Consider the following 23067-nt stretch of genomic DNA (forward strand, 5'->3'; position numbering starts at 1 on the left):
TGGATGTGCCGGTGATTCAGAACTTTGCTGATCTGTTAACATCTCAGAATGAATGTGTTTGTTGCGGCCTTCCTTGTAGAGGCCTGCAGGCTCAGAAAACTGATGACCTGTTTCTGTCTCTACCCTTGCAGGAATAAGAATCAGAACAGTGTATATGCTATTGCCTCCTACCACACAGGCCGGAAGGGTACCTTCATGTCTTTCCGGAGAGGAGGATTTTGGTTGCAATTTGGCACTTCTCCATTCCAATGCTGTGATTGGCTGTTTTCATCAAAACTGGGGGGACAGTGTGACCCACCCTTCTTTCTTCCTGTGGAACATATTTGCATAGTTCAAACACCCTGTTAGAAAAGGGTCACTAAAGTTTTTCGTGCTTGATACACACCACAACAAGAAACACCTTTGGCAATGTTACGAACACTTAAAGCCCAAACATGATGGAAAAAGATCAAACTGTCCTGCATGCATTCATTTGTCCATTAACAGCTGTGTTTGTGCAAGATGTTGCACTACACATAGCTCTTATGGAGAATACTTATTTCTATGAAAGATGGATATGTTGTGGTTCGTTCTAGTTTTAAGGTTTGAAAACAGTTATGAATGGATTTGGATGGATCTTTGTGATCTCTCTTTGTTCACCCACTGCTTCTGCATCCAGAGGTCCTAAGGCATTTTTATGGTGTCACAGGCCAAAAGTTTAGGAATCAGTCTTGAGGTGGGTGAAGGGCAGAAACTGCATGTGGACCAATGGGATGTCCTGTCCTTGAACTTGGTACCAGAGGTCTTCTTCTTGCCCTCTAAGAGGTGTCTGGCCATTGTGCTAGCATCTCTATTTGATGGCTGACAGTTTATTTGTGTAAGTCCACCAAGATCCAATCAAATTGTACCCTAACCCTAAACCTTTGACCACTGTTGTGGTCAGAGGGGCCCCGCCATAAAACTGGGCTGTTCACCACATCATAACCACCACTGCTCATAACCACTAAAATATGGAAATAACTTTACCGGTACCACCTGATCACACTGCAAAAAATGATGTTGTTCCTCAGAATTTTAGTTTTACAGTGCAAATGTCTAAAGATTCCTAAATAAAGATACATTTACCTGAGAAGCAAAAAGACATCTTGTCTTGTTTTCTGTGAAATTGATCAAAATGAAGATGAGTTTATCATTAAAACAGAAACAAATATCTACCAGTGGGCTTAGAATACTTAACCTAATTCAAAGGGAAAACAAGTTTTCATACCTTATTGACAGATATTTGAATCGGATTAGACCATTAGCATCAGCTATATAGCTGAGGACTACTTTCAGGCGCTGCGTAAAATCATTGCGCCGCTGCACCCATGGTACGGCAGCAAAGTTCCTTGATTATTATGCTGGAATGAGAGAAAATCACAACTTTTCATTTTCCATCAGTCTTAGTACACGATGTAACTACAGAAGAGTCAAGCTTTAAATAGGAAAATTATCGAAACTCTTTGGTCATTTTTGAGCGAGATGCTAATGGTCTAATCCGATTCAATGATCTATGCTAAACTAAGCTAAAAGTGCTACCGCCAGACCCGGAGATCGGCTGAATGGATTAAAAAACGGTAAAACTCAACTGTTTAGCTCAAAGGGAGTTGTAAAATGAGCCTATTTTCAAAAAAAGTGGAGTGTTCCTTTAAGCATAAATTTGCTTAATTTTGTTCAACTTCTCATAAAACAAGACTTCAACTATCTGCATTTAGCATCTCAGGTAAATGTATCTTGATTTAAGGATGTTTATACTGTATATTTGAATAGGAAAACAAGACAAAAATACTGAGGCAGTGTATGCAGCATTTCACGCTATGCTTTTATAAATTTAAGACGTCCTGCTCTCTGCTCCGATTTGAATCATGATATGCAGTAGTGAACTAGAAATCATGGTCATGCAAATGATTACATTTAGTAAACGTGCCAATGTAAATAATGTTCAATTAAATAAAAGGCTTTAGGCTTGCTGAAATGGAGTGCGCCATTTATTCGGTTTGTGATAAAACAAAGAAACACATCATAAATCTGACAAATATTTAGAGTAAGCACAACACCTTCTGTCATTCAGACCATGTGTATAGACAAGAAATGATGCTAGGGGACGGCAGCAGACTCCCTGTGTTCACTGGGTGTAAGGGCGTTCCACATGTCCACTGTCTGTTGCTGGGCGATTGGGTCACTGCTGTAGTCCAGGAGATTTCCGTTCCACATTCCAATTCCTTTCAGACCATGTTGTGCCACGTAGGCAGCTTTCAGAGCAATGCTTTCAGGGTCATCATACCACACCTGATGGACCCTGCCTTCTGCGTCCTGTAAATAAAATCTTATCAATTTTAAGGAAAAGATAACTTGTCTAACAGTGAAACAGTCCACTTGAAAATGCTGTTTTACAAAAGTATTTTAGTAAGTATTAAACTTTTGATGCAGAAGTCATGCAGTACCTTGTAATTATAATATGGAGCTCGCTGGTTCTCATCCCACAGTCGTCCTGATATTGAGCTGTTGATCTGTTTCATCATGATGCTGTAGGGAATCTGTTTGCCGGATGCATCGCTACATGGAGCCCCTCTGAATGGCACTTTTGGAATTGTGCATATTCCATCCTGTTATAAAAACAAAGAGAATCCCGAACAGCATAGCAGTTAAAAATGTCATTTATTCTGTCTTTTCTAATGACTACCGACTCAACCTAACCATTACTTTTGTACTATAATAATGAATCAGAGATTCAGTGTTATTACTCCTATGCATGAATGTATATTTGTGTTTAGTCAAGGGTCAAATTTGCATAATAGTCTATTCCTTATTTTTGTCCACCTGCAGGCAATTGTTCACAGTACGTTTGCGTGGAAATATTCTGTGTATGGTCCATTTAAAGCACACAACTTAAACTATTGTATTATGAGGTGTTGTGGGAATATGCCGAAATCTTGGCCAACAGAAAATACAAACAGAAACTGCATTACCAGATCTGATAACAAAAACGTTGACAGAAAAATTGTGAAATCGATAGTATTAAGTACCAGCTTGATGATATTTAGCTGAAAAAAAGCTGTGGTACCCACTCTGATGTGTCATGGGATTCATGTGGGAAATATTCAGAAAGACAAGGAGCACATCTGCAGTCTCACTAAATTTTAGTCAACATTTTATTTAGTTTACCTTTGCTATTCCAAAGTCTGCATGCACAATGTTTAACAGTGTTTGTATGTTGGCTCTGGTCATAATCGTAATCATTTATGTAAAACTGTAAGACGTTGTACGAGCTAGGCTGTAAAAATCTTACAACCCAAACCTAAACCTTACCATAAACACGAAATCGCAAATTCTGCAGGAGCAGAAGATATGGTGCCAAAACAAGAAAGGTTGTTTGGCAGTATATGGCCACTCAGAGAGGAAATACCTTCTTCCCAAAGCAAGTTCTTTGCCAACTTTGTTCAGAAGGCCTAGTTGTGTAACTATATAAATACAAATAAGCATTCTGAAAAAAGATCATATAAGGAAGTGAGGGGAAGTATGTCAATTGTGATAAGAAAAAGAGATAAAATGGGAAGGCTTAACTTTGCGATAACAACCTGTTGGCTATGCATTGTCCTACTTATTATACATCTATTTGCCACATAAATAATTGGACACAAAATATTGTTTTATTGTTTAAAAATAATGTATTTTAATCTAAAATAACTGCAAATTGATTTGATTTTATTGTACTGCATATCATAATTTCTTCTATATCGAAAATCTCTAGTACTGCATATCATTTTAAATAAAGTGTATCAAAAATAAATTGTTACCTTTGTAAAATTCAGGCAGCTGTAGTCATAACCATACCATGGAACACCCATCACAAGTTTCTTTGGCTCTATGTTCATGCTGATGTATTGATCATAGGCTGAACAACAAATGTCTAAACATTAGGTGTGCATTATACAATGGTTTGTAACATGAAAACAAGCAAAAGTTTATCTGTATATATATCTTTTTTTTTTTTGGCAATATTTTCGACTTGATTCCAAAGACACTACTGGAAGAGAACTGCACTGAGCTGGATGATGACATCACTGAATAAACTTTTACTGAAAAATTGACTGCTCTTTTTAGAGCTGCTTTACAACAGAATTGAATTTTGTTTGCATTATTGACACTATTTTATTGTTTAAACTGCTTTGACACAATCTGTATACTGTATTGTATAAAGTGCTATATAAATAAAGGTGACTTGATATGTAATAATCTTATGGTCAACCAACTGTTGTTCAATGAACATAAAGAGTGCGTTTCAAATCTTTATGTGAAGATTATGTGATGAGAAGGGATATTTTGGAAATGTCATCAAGAAAGACATGTCAGATTTGACATTTGTTGAAAAGGGCAAACTATGCAGACACCCGTTTAGAAAAAAGTGTGCTCACAAGTACAAAAACATGGTTTCTTTCAAGTTTGCAACATTTACCAAAAGCTCTTTAGTGTATTATTTTAATGCCTTGTGAGATATTATTGTCAAAAAAACAAATTTTCTCAACAAATCCCTTACCTGTCACTGTCTGATTGAAGGGGGCATTTGCCATGGCAATACAATCGCCCCAAATCTGGCTTTGCTCATCATAGGACATAACAAACAAGAGATCGCATGAATCGGCAATGGCAAGGTAGTCATAGCAACGCTTATCAATGCATTTGGGTGACCAAGCCACATCAAATGATACCTGTGATTCATGGTAAGAAGACAGTACGTCAGGGGCTTTTAAAGCAGCTATATGGCACAATTTCAACTGAAATGCTGTTTTACCTGAGAGCCTAGGATCTCTTTGTGGAAACTTTCAGTGGTTTCCTTGACAAGGGCTGTCAAAGCATAGTATTCAGGGGAACCGGTCTCCACTGCCTGCTCAACATCTATGTTTATTCCATCCATGAACTGACTCTTTGCTAAGTGGACTTTTTCCTGAATCCAAGCTGTCCTATTTACTGGATCCACAATATATGAGAGTGGCACATCTCCTATAAAAAAACATTTTAACCATCACACGCAATAGAAAATACAATAGACTAAAAGAATGCCAGTTTGCAATGCCACTGATAGTCTGCTCATACAAAAAAAAACATTTTGGCACATATTGCCCAGCACCCATTCTGCTAACGACAAATGCAAATAATGCAGCTTGTTAAATCGTTGGGTTATTATGTTAAATGTTAGTTGTTTTTTTCTTAATTAAAACAATTCCCTTTAGATATACACTGAAGGAGGGACAGAACACCCTAGAAACACCCTAGCAACTAAATAACAAGGCCCTGGCAATATACAATACCATAGCATCATGGTGGTGAGCTTTGCAAGGAAAAGTGTCACACACGTTGTTTAGAAAATGTAAAAATCTTGTTTGATTTGAAATATAGACTACAGCATGCTTATAAAATGTGAAACTTTGCTATATGTTCGGTCGGACCCTACCTTTCAGGACCAGACGAGCTCCTTTAGAGTGAGCGTAACACATGAGTTCAGCATCATATTCCCCAAAAGCTGCAACCGTTGTTACTTTGGTCCAGTCATAAAACTTCCAAGCCTTTTTCCCAACATCAAATACAAAAACCTGGAAAAGATGCATTAACTACCTGTGTTTAGCAGCTTTCTCTCAGTATAACGATAATAGGTTTTGGTATTAATTGCAGTGTCTTTATTGCATGATACAATGTGATAGAGAGTATTTTAAATTTAAACATTAAATAAATGTAATGTGGTTGTGCTAATACTTTATTAACTTCAAATAAGGCAACTTATCAATTGCTCAACAATACAGCATGCAACAGTAATTGGTGATGATAAAATGTTGTGCCTGTTAAAAAAGGTAAAAAAAAATAAAAAAAAAATGGAAAAGCAAAGTTAAAATATAGTTATACGGAGAGTTCACATAAATAAAATTCTGTCATCATTTACTCACCCTCAATTTATTTTATTACATATCAGTTTCTGAAGTCAATGGGGACCGTCAACTGTTCAGATATTCACATTCTTAAAAAAAAATATCTTCTTTTGTGTTCATTGATCAGAAAAAGAAATTCGTACAGGTTTGGAACAACTTGAGTGTGAGTAAATAATGACAGAATTTTGGGTGAACTATCCATTGCAATGAATTAATTAATTAATTAACAAATAAATACTAACTAACTTGCTTACAGCCACATTTAAAAGTGTCTGAATGTCACAAAATGAATGCAGTTGCATTAATTACATAGTAATTTTTGTGAAACCTTTTGCTTGAACGTGTCAAGTAAAAGAGTAAAGATCAAGTAGCCTAAATGTTTAAGTAAATGAGTAAAGATATTGCATCATTTGTTGCCATTTTGATATTTTGGTGTCTAAAACAAATTTAAGGGTGGTCTGTAGTTGACATGATATAATGCGAAGCTATGAGCTGATCACTGGATGGGTCCAGACTGACGGTCTCTCACCTCAGACCCCGGCTGGGATCGGATGGGCTGACAGAGCTCCTCCTGAGCACATGGGCAAGTGCTGGACCACACCTGCGCGGTCAAAGTTAGCACGAAGAGAGATACAGTAATCCACATGTTGAGGCTAAATCACTGTAATGAAAAACATAACTCCTGTCTACAAATCAACAAGACAGAAACAATACTAACATGTGACACTGCTGAAATTAAAGGGATAGATGAGAAAAACACCTGTCACAAAGTGGGCGGAGTCAACTGAATCGGACTGCTTTCATTGGTTCGATTCGATAACATGATTTCCGTCACATGAGACGTTACATGGGAAATAAAGAAACTATTTGATTCTTAAATGTATAATTCTAATTTAATGTTTTTGCATATTATTTTTTATTAAAATTCACAGCTATTCTAAGCGGATGATGTCATTACATCTTATCAAATTATTTCATAAAGCCATTTTAATAAAAGCGTTTATTAAGTGTTTATTCTGTTTGGTTTTAACTCTCTATTTCTATTCTATTGTTATCTTTTTATTTATTAAAAAAAAAAAACTTTACCCTCCAATGCTAGGAGGCTATTCTATATTTCTGTTTTATCTACTTGATTTATTTTGTACATATGTATATATATATTATACACAGCACTCTCAATTCCTCTTTGCAGGAAAGTGGCCCTCAAGGGCCAGAGTTAAGAAGCACTACTGTATTCTATTTTTATTCTATCCCTACTTGTTTTCTTTTTGTTTATTTAAAAAATCACACTCTAACACTAGTGTTATCTATTCTTTTTCTATTCGTTCTACTTGTTTTCTTTTAATTTTTTATTAAAAAATAAATAAATAAAAAACTTGCTACATATACTGTATTAGAGTAACCGGGTCTTGTTACAGCACTTGCATATTATTGCTCTTTTGTTGGTTTTGACTGCTTCAATTGAACTCATTTGTAAGTCACTTAGGATAAAAAAGTGTCTGCTAAATTATTAAATGTAAATATACTGTCCCAGTTCTTCTCCTTTTTTCTTTTTTTATGTTATGTTACTGTGTAAGTCAATAGCTGAGGATCATTAAGTGTAACAACCTAACCATATTTCAATGATGCCTTTAACACACAACCCAGCAGCAACAGCAACTGAAGTGTGAATGAGCCACAGTACGCCCTCTGTAGGAGAAACATATATCAGTTATTCTGCTAGTTTCAATTCATTCAGCACAATGAACTTCCTCATACATGTGAACAGGGAAGTTTACTATTTTCTGAGGATTTAATGACTTTAATTATGCCTTCTTGTGACACTTATGACAACGCACTGCCTTCCTGAGGTCATCTTGAGGTTTCAGTCAAAAAAAATTAAAAATGTACATTACAGTCAAATGTTTGGACACGTTGATATGTGACTGATAATATGCTTGAGGAGATAAAAGTGTGTTCAATTAACTTTTTTGTTGTTTGTTTGTTTGTTTGTTTGTATTTTGCCCCTGGACAGTAGAAGTTCAATTGTTTAGTCAAGAGTTTGTAGGCAAGAATTGGTCATGGTTAGTGCCTAAGAAATTTAATAAAAAAAAAAAAAAATTTGCTCCTGGGGAATTTTTGTCAACAGTTACAGGAAGTACAAAAAATACAATATGTAAACTCACAATTGCATAACATGCATTGTGTTTTCATGCATTAAAGTCATAGTCACTTTTGTAAAGGGTTAAAAAAAAGAAAAAAAAAAGAAAAGTATAAATATCATTGTACACCAGTTGTTCTGGACCTCAGCTTTTGATTGGCCAAAGCCACACTTCTACCAGCCAGGGTAGAAGTTCCATCGTTACCAATAGAGTTCAATGGAATGCTTTTGGGAAATGCACCCCAGCTCAGTATTCATGATGTAAAAATCTGTTATTTCTCATTTCTAACTCTATGGCTACAATAAGACGACAAATCTCAGAAATGATAGCACTGATAATGTTACAGATCAACTAGCAAAGACATCTAAAATACTGAATACTAAAATATTGAAATAACTTTCACCGCCCCCATTTTTAAAATAATACGATGAAGCCCACATAAAAGATCTTTCTTGCCAATGAAACCTGGAACATTACCCAAAACCAAAAGCTAATTTAAATGAGCACTGTGGCGTTCCTATGACAACATGTAATATCACTTATGGGAATATAAAACCAGCAGTGGGAACTAATCTGAACAGATATCATTTGAGGTACACATCAGTGCTTCTTACCACTGTGGAAATGAACAGAAGAATATAAAGAATTTAGATGTAGACTAAACACAAGCTGTTATTAAATCTCACAAATGTTGGTGTTGATGTTCAGATAAAAATTCAAGATTAATAATAATAATAATTTTTGTACATTTGTAACACTTTATTTTACAGTGTCCACACATTAACACTAACCTTTAGCGTTCTCTGTTCTTTTTCTATTTTATCTACTTGTTTTCTGTTTATTTATAGTTATGTTTAAACTGACTGAACGCTAAAGAACTCAGTTCTACACGAGACCTTAAACGGATGCTTCTTTTCTTTATTCTGTCTCGCGCACGCAACTCATGCACGTGCACGCACTTCAAGAACTCTCTGTAACATGCTGAACACAACATTTATTATACAAAGAATTATTATACACTTACACATTGTTGCTCTTTTGTTGGTTTGTTTGCTTCCATTGTCCTCTTTTGTAAGTCGCTTTGGATGAAAGCATCTGCTATTTGTAGGTGGGGGAGTGAATAAGCAACACTCTCTCCACCCTCAATACCACGACTGAGGTGAGACCCTTGAGCAAGGCACCGAACCCCCAACTGCTCCCCGGGCACTGCAACATTGGCTGCCCTCTGCTCCAGGTTCACTGTATTCCGAGTACGGGTCACCATACTTGGCCACACACCACTTCCCTTTCCCCTTGATTTCATAACGACTCAAGCTACAGTATGACTCAAGCAATCAGACTCAAACAGATGACAACATTTAAAAGTACTAAACTGCTCAACATTACAGCATTTATTTTCTGATAAGGAAACAAAAAGTTCTATCTAAAACACTTTCGCATTTTAAGTTTTAACATGATCTTGATGTGCAAAGTATTTGTGCATGTTGCGCATGAACTATGACCATCTAGTTATGAAGTTTATTTATGCAAACAAACAGCATTATACTGCAAAAGTAGATACCTGTAAAATCTTATATTGTCTTCTGAAGCTGTTAAAATAACCCTCACATTTGTGAGTAGCTCACCAAAAAATGAAATTCTTGTTAAAGTCATTTCATATGACTTTCATTTGAACATGGAATGCAAAATTGACGTTCCCCATTCATTGACATGAGGATGATTAAATAATGACTGAATTTGAATTTTTTGGCTGCGCTAATCTTTAATCTAAAGCACATTTAAGGACAATAATAGAACATAACAGATTAATTAATTCTGTTACAAATCTCTTGATATTGGTACACTGCATTTCCTTCAAAAATCAATACAATCTCCATGTTTAAATTCTTGCAAGTGCTTAATGCTCATTTACATAACTGTTTGATCTAAATACATTCCTACATCAAATCCTATATCACTTTTGATTTACAGGTCTCAAAATGAGGAAATCTCAATCCTCATATGTCCAAACTCCGCATTACCAAATTTAGCAAATAAATAATCTAGCGCATGACCAATCTAATGAATTGTACTATATCTATATATGGAACAGATTGCATGGCACATGGTTTAACAAGAATCTTTCGAATCCTTGAAATACTTGCAAAATGAACAAATGCTGGAGTCCCACTGCAAACAAAAATTAAATGAAGTAAATAAATGTAGAAAACTACAGTATAACACTCTCGGAATAGAAGTAATAATTGACCAACAGTAACAGATGGAAACTTAGCAGGAGAGCTGCAAAACACCCCAAAATACAGCTTCAGGAGACCTTTCTAAGACGAAACTGCACATTATGAGCTTCACAACCCTCAGGTTGAAAGCCAGCCAAATGTAAAGCTGTTTAAATAGTTTGCTCAAAACCTCTCGTACTGTGTCTTGTACTGTGTATTCATGAAATACAAAACATAATATATAAAAAAAAAAAACATAACCCAGACAAAAATTCCTTGTGCATTATGGCATTGGCAGCAAAGAAAGATGGTTGGTTATATCTTGGGTTTGGTCTTTGTTTAGTAGGAAGGTGGCCCAGGTTTGCCAGCCTCTGCTTGGTTGTAGGAGCTGGCAGAGCTGCCAGACTGGTCCTGGTGGTCAATGGACTGGTAGGCATCTCTGTTTTGAGTCATCCTTGGAAAACCTGAAATTAAAAGATAAAAAACGCTGAACCTTTGCATACTCAACAGTAATTTCAGTTTGCATTGTTAAAATATATTGTGACTATAAAATACATCATAATTACACTTGTTCAGAAATAGAGACAAATGGAACATCACAACACAGTGAGTTTGTAACTGTTTTACGTTTTTGCGAATTGGTGGTTAATTTGTATGGATACAATCTCATTCCTTCATTTTTGTACATCCCATTGACATTTATGGTTATGTTTAGAGGTAGGGTTAATGGTGGACCGTCATGTCTTCATGCTTTTTTCTAAAAATAGTACTTTTTTACTATGATTCATTTCATATGAATTCATGTTTTTCCATAAGATCGGGTTAATATTCAGGCATGAGGTTATATGAATTAAACACACTTATTGCTAAACGAGAAACATAAAGATTCCTATAATTCCTGGACAGCTGCAGCATATGCCATTTACTCAGGTAGCGCTGGAGCATTATGCGCCTAAACTTCTTTATTCAGCCTCGGGATTCCTTCATGATAGATTAACTGAAGGAATCCCATCGCACATCAACAGAATACCAATGAAGAGATGGTTTCACTGCATTGTTAGCGATTCAGGCACAGAGGTAAATGTTCTCAATTACATTATAGGCCCAATACCTCGGGCATGAGAAAGTGCTTTGTGAAAACAAAACATAATTCAAGAAAAAGGATAAATTTGCTATTGCTTCCATTTATTAAAACACAGCTTGAGAAATCCAATGTCAATAAATTATTTAAAACTACATAATTCCCTTTTAATGCGCAATAAAAACACAGGCAGATATTGACTGCTAAGACAGTGCAGTAAATCAGCACTTCTGTGACCATTCAGGCAGAAAATACCACATACAGCTAGAAAATAAAGCCTTGTGTAACAAGTGGTGTGGTTCTTAATAATGTTCTTGGAAGGACTCACAACCAGCCCAAAACTAGATTTCCCCTTCAACACTTTATAATACCTTACATTAACAAACAATATTATGGTCAACATAAATAAGCTTTAACCTAGTTTTCTCAATCAAAGGTGCACTCTGTTTATTTATTTTTTAATCCCATAATGTTTTTTTTTTTTTACATATTAAAAAAACATGTACTGTCATACAGAGAAATCCTTGCTTTTTTAATAGTTGTTGCACAATAGTGTGGAGCCTAGCATCCCAGGCCATAGGCAAGGAAATTAAAATCATTTATATCCTGCATATACCATGGTCATTTTTTTTCAGACAATGAAGTTGTGAGTTTAGTTACTTAAACAGCGATTTTACCTCAAGAATATTATTAATGTAGCGATCTAGTAACTAAGCTATTTTAATAATAAAATTGTGGGGCAGCATTGACAACACGTTTCTGTGCATTGTCCTTTTGTAAAATTGTAAAACTATTTTCCTGTTGACACCGTAAAGCTGCTTTGAGACAATCAATATTGTATAAAGCGCTATATAATTAAAGGTGACTTGACCTCTGTGCATCAGAGATCACTCTCTCTCTCTCTCTCTCTCTCTCTGAGTATGTGTGTGTGTGTGTGTGTTTATATGCGTCAACGAAAGCAGTGCATTAATATTGGACGGTCGTGCATTAAACGGTTTTAATGCATACCTACCAGCTAATCTAGAATCAGAATATAGTATTCAGACAGACCATGGTCCACCATGCAAATTAGATACCATGGATAATAATAAATCTAGACTATTGTAATTCACTTTATTACATGTTTCTCAGTCTTCCCTCTCTCGTCTACAGCTAGTGGAAAATCTCTCTAGCTTTCAATACCCCTTTATTATTGGTTTAATTATTGTTTTGTTATTGTTGTGTTTTAAATATGATAGTCTTGTTTTATTCATCTATTCTGTTTTAATCTATTCTGTACAGCACTTTGGTCAACTTTGGTTAAATGTGCTTTACAAATAAATATTGTATTGTTTTGTATTGTAAAATTATTATAAACCTATAAATATATTTATAAACTTTCTGTAGTAAATTCTGAGCATTGTGTAAAATTTTGACACGGAGACTTCTAACAGAATTGATTATTCTTCTGAAACCACATGTAAACGCACACACACAAACACACACACACACAGAGTAAACAAATGTAGCTATATACATTATTATAACATCAGGCACAAAGAAATGCACAAAGAATGGAAAAAAACACTTACACAAGACATTAAAATGCAGGAAATAATATGAAGTGATAAAAAACATAAATACCAAGACATTATGTGAAGAAGAACAAGAAAATAAGTCAACATGAATTACACCACAGCAGCTCAGAGATGAAAACTCCTTGTTTTAGAGAAAGCTAAACAGGACTGCAAGAGGAAAAGGAGGGAAGGTTCAGTAGCGACGGCTGAGCAGTGTGCTATCAGCACTGTCTGTGGTGCAGCGACTGTCCACGGATGTTTCCAGGTCTGAGAGACAGAAGACAGCGAGACAGCAAGCAGGGCAGAGCATGAAGACAGGAAGTCACAGAAAGAGCATGAAGGACAGGAACAAACACTATGACTATAGATGAATAACAAACACACAAAACAGGCCTGGATCTAAAATAAAAAATGTGTTTTGAGTAAAATATCATGTACAAAATTATTAACAGTCAGTGAGTATAAACCCCAATGGATTTTGAATCTTGAAATCAAGAGTTTCTGCAATAGTCACGATTGCAACACTGTTCTGATTATTGTACAGTATGTATACTTACCAACTGAATAAATGTAGATGAAATACTGATTTGAGTTTAAATTATGCTTTTTGTTTAAACTTTTTTTTTGTTATGTTGCTGCCTTATGTTAAATTGCTTTAAATTACTTTTTTCCCCACATCATTCTACACTCCATACACCATGATGGCAAAGCCAAAAACTATCACGGTTCATGGGTTGGTGTGTTCATCTTGCGTCTCTGTCTGGTGTGTGTGTGCGTATTCTCCTAGTTTCGCAGCTGGTGGCTTAATCACCAGCTGCAGCTCGTTGCGCTGCATATATAAGGCTGGCGTTTTGTGTGTGTGTTGTCAGTTCATTAATTATGTTGTGTTTCTTGTCAGCTCTCAGAGTTCCTGCTTCACGTCTTGTCTGCATGGGATTCCTGCTTCACATCTTGCTTACAGAGGATTAGTCTGCACTCGCCTTGAACTTACCTGTACGGAGTTGGATACTCTCCTCTGATCAAGAGTGTGTTGTCTGTTCTTTGCTGTTTCTAATAAACTCCTTATTGCACTCGCACTTGGATCCTCGACTCATCTCTCATGTAACAGAATGAACCGACCGCTATGGATCCAGCGAGTACGGCAGAACTAAGAGACCTTCTGGCTAGCAGTAACACCCGCATGGAGCGCCAGGAGGAACAAATGATGGCCACGGGACGTGCGGTCCAGGCCCTGGTTACTCAGGTTCCTGAGTTAACCACTCAGTTTCAGCGGTTGAAAGTGGAAATTCTGTTGATGGGTCACTTTTCATCAGTGCCTGACGAGTCTGTGTTTTCTCATCCAGATCCCGAGCCCATGCAGATGGGAAGGTCCCGTCTTTCACAGCTGGAGAAGCGGAGACGCAGGGAGAGGGGACTCTGCTTGTATTGTGGAGCTGCCGGTCACATCGTTCTGCAGTGTCCAGTAAAAACCAATGTCCGCCAGTAGGTAAGAGGTTACTGACAGGTGGGATTACTCTTAACAAATCCTCTTTTTCAGCCACTCATCTTCCGGTTAAGCTTAAGATGCAGTCATTGACTTATGATTGTGATGCTTTAGTGGACTCGGGAGCGGACATTGGTCTCGCCCACAGCCTCAAGATACCCAGAGGGGTGCTCTCTCAGCCCATCTCTGTGGTGGCATTAAATGGCCAGCCCTTACCCTCCGTCACACACGCTACTGTCTCTTTAAGGCTTATCTCCTCTGGACAACACTCAGAGAATATTGACTTTCTCCTGACCGACACTCCTGCTGCTCCCATAGTGCTGGGACACCCCTGGCTCGTGCTCCATAATCCTCATATAAACTGGGGCAGAGATGCTGTTTTTGCTTGGAGTGAATATTGTCATGCTTCCTGTTTGCTGTCAGTTCAACCATGTCTACCTTGGGAAATCGAGTCGAAGGTCCGCACAGCCTCTCAATTGGTAATGCCCCGCCCGGATGCCCACCAGGTCGTTTATTTGTGCCAGAGTGTTTAAGGTCCGAAGTCATCCGATGGGGTCATTGTTCCTGGGTAGCCTGTCATCCTGGAGTCAATCGTACCATGTTTCTCGTTAAACAACGGTTCTGGTGGCCAGGTATGGCTCGCGAAATTTCCCTTTTTGTTTTGGCTTGCTCGGTCTGTGCTGTTTCTAAGTCTTTCAATCGACCCCCAGCTGGGCTCCTTTGCTAGATTTTTTTTCGGGTCTCCCACTCTCACAGGGGAACACGGTGGTTTTGACCGTGGTGGATCGGTTCTCGAAGGCAACTCATTTCATTCCTCTGCCTAAATTACCGTCTGCCAGAGAAACAGCGGTTGCTGTCATTGACCACGTTTTTCGCATAAATGGCCTCCCGATGGACGTGGTCTCTAACAGGGGGCCTCAGTTTGTTTCCAAATTTTGGAGAGAGTTTTGTAAATTGCTGGGGGCGACTGTTAGCCTTTCTTCTGGGTTTCACCCCCAGAGTAACGGTCAGACGGAGAGGGCCAACCAAGATTTAGAACGAATGTTGCAATGTTTGGCTTCTCAGAATCTCTCCTCTTGGAGCCAGCAACTCTCATGGGTTGAGTATGCACATAACTCGTTACCAGTCTCAGCGAGGGGCCTGTCCCCTTTTGAGTGTAGTTTAGGGTACCAGCCACCACTTTTTGGAGATGTATGGAGTCCGAAGTCGCGGTTCCCTCTGCCCACGCCTTTGCCCAGAGGTTCCACGCCACCTGGAGCAGGGCCAGACAGACCCTCCTTCAGGTGGGGGCGAGCACCAAGGTTCAGGCCGATCGCCACCGGTCGAAGCCTCCCGTCTACGTTGTGGGTCCAAAAGTGTGGCTTTCATCTAAGAATATTCCTCTCCGATCCGTCAGTAATAAGCTTGCTCCCAAATTTATTGGCCCATTTACTGTCACCAAGATTATTAGTCTGGTGGAGGGGATGAGGATTTCAGTACTTGGTGGACTGGGAGGGTTACGGTCCTGAGGAGAGAAGTTGGGTGCCTGCTAGGGACATACTGGATCACTCCCTCATCGATGATTTCAATCGTCAGGTAGGTTCTCCTGGGAGCGCCAGGGAGCGCTCCTAGGGGAAGGGGTACTGTCACGGTTCATGGGTTGGTGTGTTCATCTTGCGTCTCTGTCTGGTGTGTGTGTGCGTATTCTCCTAGTATTGCAGCTGGTAGCTTAATCAGAGCACACCTGCAGCTCGTTGCACTGCCTATATCAGGCTGGCGTTTTGTGTGTGTGTTGTCGGTTCGTTAATCATGTCGTGTTTCTTGTCAGCTCTCAGAGTTCCTGCTTCACATCTTGCTTACACAGGATTAGTCTGCACTCGCCTTGGATTTACCTGTACGGAGTTGGATCAAGTTGGATCTTCTGATCAAGAGTGTGTTGTCTGTTCTTTGCTGTTTCTAATAAACTCCTTATTGCACTCGCACTTGGACGTAACAAAAACAGGCTTTTAACATTTTTGCAAATTTATTAAAAATAAAAAACTTAAATGATTCCATTGCAAAAGTATTCAAACCCTTATCTGGGACAGTTGAAATTTAGCTCAGGAGCGTTCATATTGCTTGAAGATGTTACTACACTTCAAGTGAAGTTAACAAATTCAATTGAATGGATGTGATTTGGAAAGGCACACACGTCTTAATAAAAGGTCTAACAGCTGAAAATGCATATTAGAGCAAAAACAAGTCCGGAGGTCAAAAGAACTGCCTGTAGAGCTCAGAAACAGGTTTGCGTCAAGCCACACATCTGCTTCATTAAAGGTTCACAAAATCATGTAGCCTTCATTATCCATAATGGAAGACATTTGAAACAACTAGAACTCTCCCTAGAGCTGGCCTCCTGGCCAAACTGAGCAACTGATGGAGAAGGGCCTTGTCTAGACTGGTGGCCAAGAAGCTGATGGTCACTCTAGCTGAGCTCCATGATCATATACTGTATGCAGATGGAAGAAACCTAGTTACAGAAGGACAAACATCACTGCAACTCCACCGATCTGGGCTTTATGTCGGTGTGGCCAAACTCAATCCTCTCCTCAGTCAAAGACACACAAAAACCCACTTGAAATTTGCACAAAAGTACCTAAATGGCCCTCAGACTCTGAGAAACAAGATTCTCTGGTCTGATGAATCTCAATTCCAATCATAATGTTTGAAGGAAAACAGCTCTGCTCATCACCTGCAGAGTACCATCCCAAGTATATAAAATGCATCATTCATTCAAGTAAAGTGTGCTGGTAGCAGCCTCATATTTCTGGAGAGACCTGAAAATGTGTGTCTGCCCCCTTCCAACCTGACAGAGCTTAAGAGGTGAAGAGACGAGGAGAAGAATGGCAGATAATTGCCAAATGCTGAATGAGTAAAGCTTGTCGCATCATACCCAAAAAGACTTGAGGCTGTTACGGTGCTTTAGCTAAATAACGAGTTAAGGGTTTGAATGCTTATGCAATGTACTTATTTCAGTTTTTTATTTTTAATAAATTAACAAAGTTGAGACAATTCTGTTTTTGCTTTGTCATTATGGTGTATGGAGTGTAGAGATTGATGTGGGGGAAAAAAGTAATTTAAAGCAGTTTAACATAAGACTGCAACATAAAACGTGAAATAAATGAATACTTTCACAAGGCACTGTATATATATATTCATAAAATTCATAAACTGTGCGCACGCTTTCGCAATCCGTTCCCATGGGTTTGTAAAGTCATGGATTCATTTTAGAAGAACAGCAAGCTCCAAGGTAGCCTACGTGTTAACGAACCATATTGTAGCCTATTATTGTTTTATTGCATATTATTATTATGTGGAATAGGCCTACAGCAAATTGTCTTAACTGTCTTAAGTATTTTTAATTTTTTACAGAAAATCACAATAACTGATATTGCATTGTTGCTTAAACACTGTTGACATGTAACAATATTTTTTATTGGTCTGAGTTTTTTAAGGCGGGCAGGGCAGAGTGTTATATGAAGCTTGTCAGAGAAATTGTAAGGTAATTGACAGAAAATTTCATTAATCACTAATAAGGGGACTAAAGCAATTACAATTAAGCTTACCAACAAAGCAAAGGTTTATGAACAATGTTATGACATGCTCTTTCAAATAATACAAAAAAATATATATATATTATAAAAGAAACTTTAATTTTTGTGAAAAGGTAATTTTAGGTATATGGCTGGTTAAGCTAAAATGGGCCACAATTTTCAGCTAAAATGGGCTGCATACACACACACGTTTAGACAGATATTGAGGGTGAAAATAGGTTTATAGGCCTAGCTATGTATCCATACAAAATCTTAAGTCTTTTTTTTTTTTTTAAATGCATTGCAGACAGTATGGCAGGAGGACAAGCAAAGAAAGGAAACATTCCTGTTATTATTAAATAACTAGGCCTATTATAACATTGCATTCAGTTAGAGAGCAAAGGAATGACAACATAACGGTAAATTATGTGTTTTGTATTGTGTATTTTGTATTGTATTGTTTGTTTGTTTGTTTATTAGTTTTTTTTTAGAAAATTAAGGATATTTTCTATTCTTCTTTTTAGCGTTTATTTTAGGCTATAGGATAAAATACAGGCGGCGATGTTTTATCCTATTGGTGATTAATGTAAAATAAACGCTAAAAAGATGACTATTTTGTGAGTGCGGATCATGGTCTCATTATAGGCTACTATGAAAAATAAACACAATACAGTGCATTCCGCACCTAAACAGGTGGCCTGGTTGAATCTGGCGGTGGGGGCGGGGCCACAAATCTGTGCGTTTACAAACCCGTGGGAACGGATTGCAAAACCGACGCCACGGACTGTTTAGTTTTTTTCTACTACAGGTGACGTGCCGGCTCCGTACTATGCGTACATATGTCATATTTTACAGGGTTAATAAAAGACCTAGAGAAATAAATCTAGCACAATATAAATAGATTAAGACCTCAACAAAACAGCTAAGATACTAAGATCACACATAATAAAGATTTAAAGGGTTACTCCACCCCAAAATTAAAAATGTGTAATTAATCCTTTACCCCCATGTCGTTCCAAACCCGTAAAAGCTTCGTTCGTCTTCGGAACACAATTTAAAATATTTTGGGTGAAAACGGGGAGAATGTTGACTGTCCCATTGACTGCCAAACAATTAACACTGTCAAGACCCAGAAAAGTATGAAAAGCATCGTCAGAATAGTCTGCCATAAGTGGTTCAATCTGAATTTAATGAAGCAACGAGAACACTTTATCTGTGCAAAGAAAACAAAACAATGATTTTATTCAACAATTCATTTCTCTCTGGTTCAGCATAGCACCATTTTGGAGAATATTTCCTTGGACCCAAGCAGCGTACACTCTTCTGTGTCAACCGCATACCGGATACGCTGTTTTCGTTCAAATCAAAGCATAAATATACATAGAAGACGTTTCCTTGTGGCGCGGCTGACTCTACAGAAGAGCTCTCGTCGTGTTCTCGTCGCTTCATTAAATTCAGATTGAACCACTGATGGCAGATGGTCTATTCTGACCATGCTTTTCATACTTTTCTGGGCCTATAGACAATGTTATTTACTTGGCAGTCAATAGGACAGTCACAAGCCTCCCGGTTTTCATCCAAAATATCTTAAATTCCGAAGACAAATGAAGCTTTTACGGGTTTGGAACGACATGGGGGTAAGTGATTAATGACAAAATTTTCATTTTGGGGTGGAGTAACCCTTTAACAGTAAGGAATCAGTCGAAACTGGCCTGATCCCTTTAGGCCCAATCCCTGTTTTTCAGACTGCAGAAATCAGTCAAGCTGTCTGTCTCTTTTCTTTTCTGTGGGCCGCTCTGTCAGACATCTGCCTTGTGACCAGCCCTAAAACTCAATTACCTGCTCCTCTTTTAACTCATTTTGCTTGCCATTTTGAATGAAATACTCTGCTTGTGCTCCATAATCAGTGACCTAGGAATTATAATGCCTAAAATAGGCTCAATAATGCTTTAAACAAACCAAAGCGAACAATGCTGCAATTTTAACCTCACAGAAAAACTTTCACATGCGTCAGAAAGCACTCTGGACCAAAATGAATCAGTCACCCATTATTCTTTCTCCCCCGGGCCTTCGTTCACCCACTTACCGAAGTTGACGTTGTATTCGCCACCCCGCTCACGGTACATCTGGTAGACAAAGAAGCAGGAAACAGGTTTGAGCAGCAGGCTCAGGATGGCCATGCCCCCACTAAAGTGGAACAAGCTGCTCCCAAAGCGGGCTTCAGTACCCGCATAGAACACCCCAAAATGAACAATGTCAATCACGATGGTCATTGCCAACCCAACCAAGAACTAAATGAAGGAGAGCAGAGATCACATATTAGTAGACAAAAATATTATGTGCAAACACACAAGAAGGTCAAAAAATTATCTCAGTATGCTCATGGGCCATCTTGTAAACTCTAATCTGATTGGCTGGCTTTAGACACCTTCAGAGAGGAGGTCACAGAGAAGTTTTGTATCAGGAATTCAAACTAAGTTACAAATACAATCAAATTGTATACATTACAAATTATACACATCACACATAATATATTTCAATAAACTCACCCCTAACTGGCACAAAAAAACAAAAAGACGTCAGTCAGATGCTCTTTTCCTGTCTAAGAGGGTTGTTTTTAACTGACAGTTAAATTGCTATGCAAGACTCAAGCTGTGGATTTCTCATCTGTCAACATTAATGAATAAATTGTTTGTCTTTAAGCCTTCATGACCTAAAAATCATGTTGTGTAAAAAAAGTCACACATACCATTAATACAGCGTCTATGGAGTCTCTCTGCGCAATGGCCCACACTCCCACTGCAAGGACACTCACGTTCCCCAACACATAAGAAGCATTAAGCCAGGGGAACAAGCATGCCCTGCATACAAACATGCATTCAAACCTTTTAAGATTACTATTTTAATTAGGGTTGTCAATATAACTTAGTTTACTAAAATAAATAAAACAATAATGTGTGTTTTTGTTTTGTTTTGTTTTTTAATATAGCAAATGAGCACTTAATTGTCCTCTTATCCTTACATACATTTTTTAATAAGCAATTTTTCTACTGTCAGAAATGCAAAGCATATTTCCGCAACCTCCAGTTGCTACTACAGACATTGTACCACACTATCTGAGAGAAGATATCAATTAAAATTAATTCAAAATAATCTATTGCATATGTTTATACAATACAATATTTACATGGCTTCAAATATTTATATACACACACATTTACAGGCGTGACTTTTTTAGTCTGAAGAATAAATGTATTTCCATTTCTGCTGAACTGAAAACTGGTGAAATTCCTCAGGTTAGTGTGGGAAAACAGAAAAGAGAAAGGCAAATGCACGGTAACTCTCACCAGACTGTCAGTAACCAGTGAAGCAACACGATGGCCTGCAGAGAAAACACACACACATACACACACACACACACACACATAGTGCAGCTCATGAGTAAAAGTACAAATCGGTTCCCTAGACATAGAGGCCATGAATCAGACCCGATAAGTATTCAGTCATGGGCGTTTTTGGGCCTACATGCCCAAAAATCTTGCTGCACCTATGATCTGGGGCATCTCTAAAAATCACTGTGCCCAGAACAAATACAAATACCTTTAATGAAGGCAATGCATTTCTAAAATGATGAGGATATGAACCCATACAAAAGAACAATTCTGTCCAAAATGAAGAGGATATATGTATTTACAGCACTACTATATCCATTCAGAATATTACTGCTGCCTGTTTATAATAAAATAATATTTCCGGTTTTGAAACACCCATTGATATACAATAGTAAGAAGTGGAATTAAAATCAAGGAAGCACAACTGAGGAAATTATGTAATAAAACTGACAAAAAAGTTGTGTTAATGGATAATAGGTAAAAAAAAAGTTTTTTGATGGATCATTTAGCAATCCAGTTCTTTTTATCTCTATGTACGCACTACACAACACATACTGTAACTTAAAAACATTACCTTGAGATTTATGGCTGGTATTTCCATAGTATCACTGCCCCGTCACGATTCAGTGTCCCTCTGTAGTTTTCAGTATTTCACAAAGGAAGCCTGAAATACTTTCATTGTAACTGTGTGTAACAGAAGTTTGTCCAGCTCTCTGCAAACATAAACCATGTGACACCAGCCTGACCAGAGCCATGTGACTACACTTCCCTCTACTCATAACTCCATCTGAACATATCAGAGCAGAACTGGATAACCTGTGTGTCTATGCATTCATGTCACTGTAAACAATTTTTCATTTCTACTGTGCATATTTACAATAACGCTTTCTGAATGTTATAAGAGAGATCAGGTCTCGTTGTCACATTTGGAAGTTTAACTAACTAGGAAATGTCTCAATACAGTAAAGGGTCACACTGTTCTCAACCATCCATAGGTTTTGTTTGTTTGTTTGATTGTTTTTACTTTTCCTTTATGTGTTCTGTGATTGTGCATGTTGTTTGTCACTAGAAAAATATCAATGCATCTAATCAGAGTTTAGACAAGTTATTCTTCAGCTCCCATTGATTTGTGGCGCATGTTATTTTAATACGCAGCCCTTTAAAGATTTGTCATAGCAGAAACAACCAAAACAAATTGCACATACCTCTTGGCACATTCATTATTATTAAATACATTATATCCTGTGCTCATAAATGATTTGTTCAATGCTCCTTCATACACACACACACACACTTATGGACATGAAATTACTAAATACAACAAAGCTGAATTTGATAGATAATGCTGCTAGTCCAATTAGCCAGCTGTGATCCATAATTTTAATAACACCTGGGACAATTCATTGGAAGAATATGTCACTAAGTCTGATGTATAGACTAATTTGCTCAATCTGCTTAGAGGAACCAAAATCTACTTTGGAAGGTTTTCACATGTCATATGGGAAATTAGTTCATTTGTTGTTTGAGTGTCTGGTAGAAAGGTTCATCTTCCTGTTTGACCTCTGATATACATTAGGCTTGTCTTCACAAATTACAGTGTTATGATGCACATAGGATAAAGTTTGTGTGTGTGTGTGTGTGTGTTTGCTAAAGCCAGTTTCACTATTAAAGCACAGTCACAATGGACTTTGAGTGAACAAAATTTCTT

The 23067-nt window shown here is 37.7% G+C and overlaps 2 protein-coding genes across 3 annotated transcripts; both read right to left on the minus strand.

The window, feature by feature from the left end:
- Window positions 1–1980: 1980 nt before the first annotated feature.
- LOC306855073 (di-N-acetylchitobiase-like) lies at window positions 1981–9328 on the minus strand. The gene is made up of 8 exons (XM_079393507.1): window positions 9105–9328; window positions 6469–6600; window positions 5471–5609; window positions 4811–5019; window positions 4556–4727; window positions 3816–3913; window positions 2463–2624; window positions 1981–2331 (listed from the first exon to the last, which is right to left on the minus strand). Exons 2-8 carry the CDS (start codon window positions 6583–6585, stop codon window positions 2116–2118), a joined length of 1113 nt encoding a protein of 370 aa, XP_079249633.1. The 5' UTR covers window positions 6586–6600; window positions 9105–9328; the 3' UTR covers window positions 1981–2115.
- LOC306855074 (type-1 angiotensin II receptor-associated protein-like) lies at window positions 8925–22144 on the minus strand. 2 transcript variants are annotated; one of them, XM_079393508.1, is made up of 5 exons: window positions 21934–22144; window positions 21315–21349; window positions 20717–20828; window positions 20054–20258; window positions 8925–10760 (listed from the first exon to the last, which is right to left on the minus strand). In XM_079393508.1, exons 1-5 carry the CDS (start codon window positions 21958–21960, stop codon window positions 10636–10638), a joined length of 504 nt encoding a protein of 167 aa, XP_079249634.1. In that variant the 5' UTR covers window positions 21961–22144; the 3' UTR covers window positions 8925–10635. The 2 variants fall into 2 exon arrangements, with proteins under 2 accessions (XP_079249634.1, XP_079249635.1); XM_079393509.1 differs by having other exon boundaries at window positions 9441–10760; window positions 20054–20093; window positions 21934–22097.
- Window positions 22145–23067: the final 923 nt, after the last annotated feature.

The sequence above is a fragment of the Barbus barbus genome (genome assembly GCF_936440315.1).
Source record: "Barbus barbus genome assembly, chromosome: 35".
Lineage (NCBI taxonomy): Eukaryota > Metazoa > Chordata > Actinopteri > Cypriniformes > Cyprinidae > Barbus > Barbus barbus.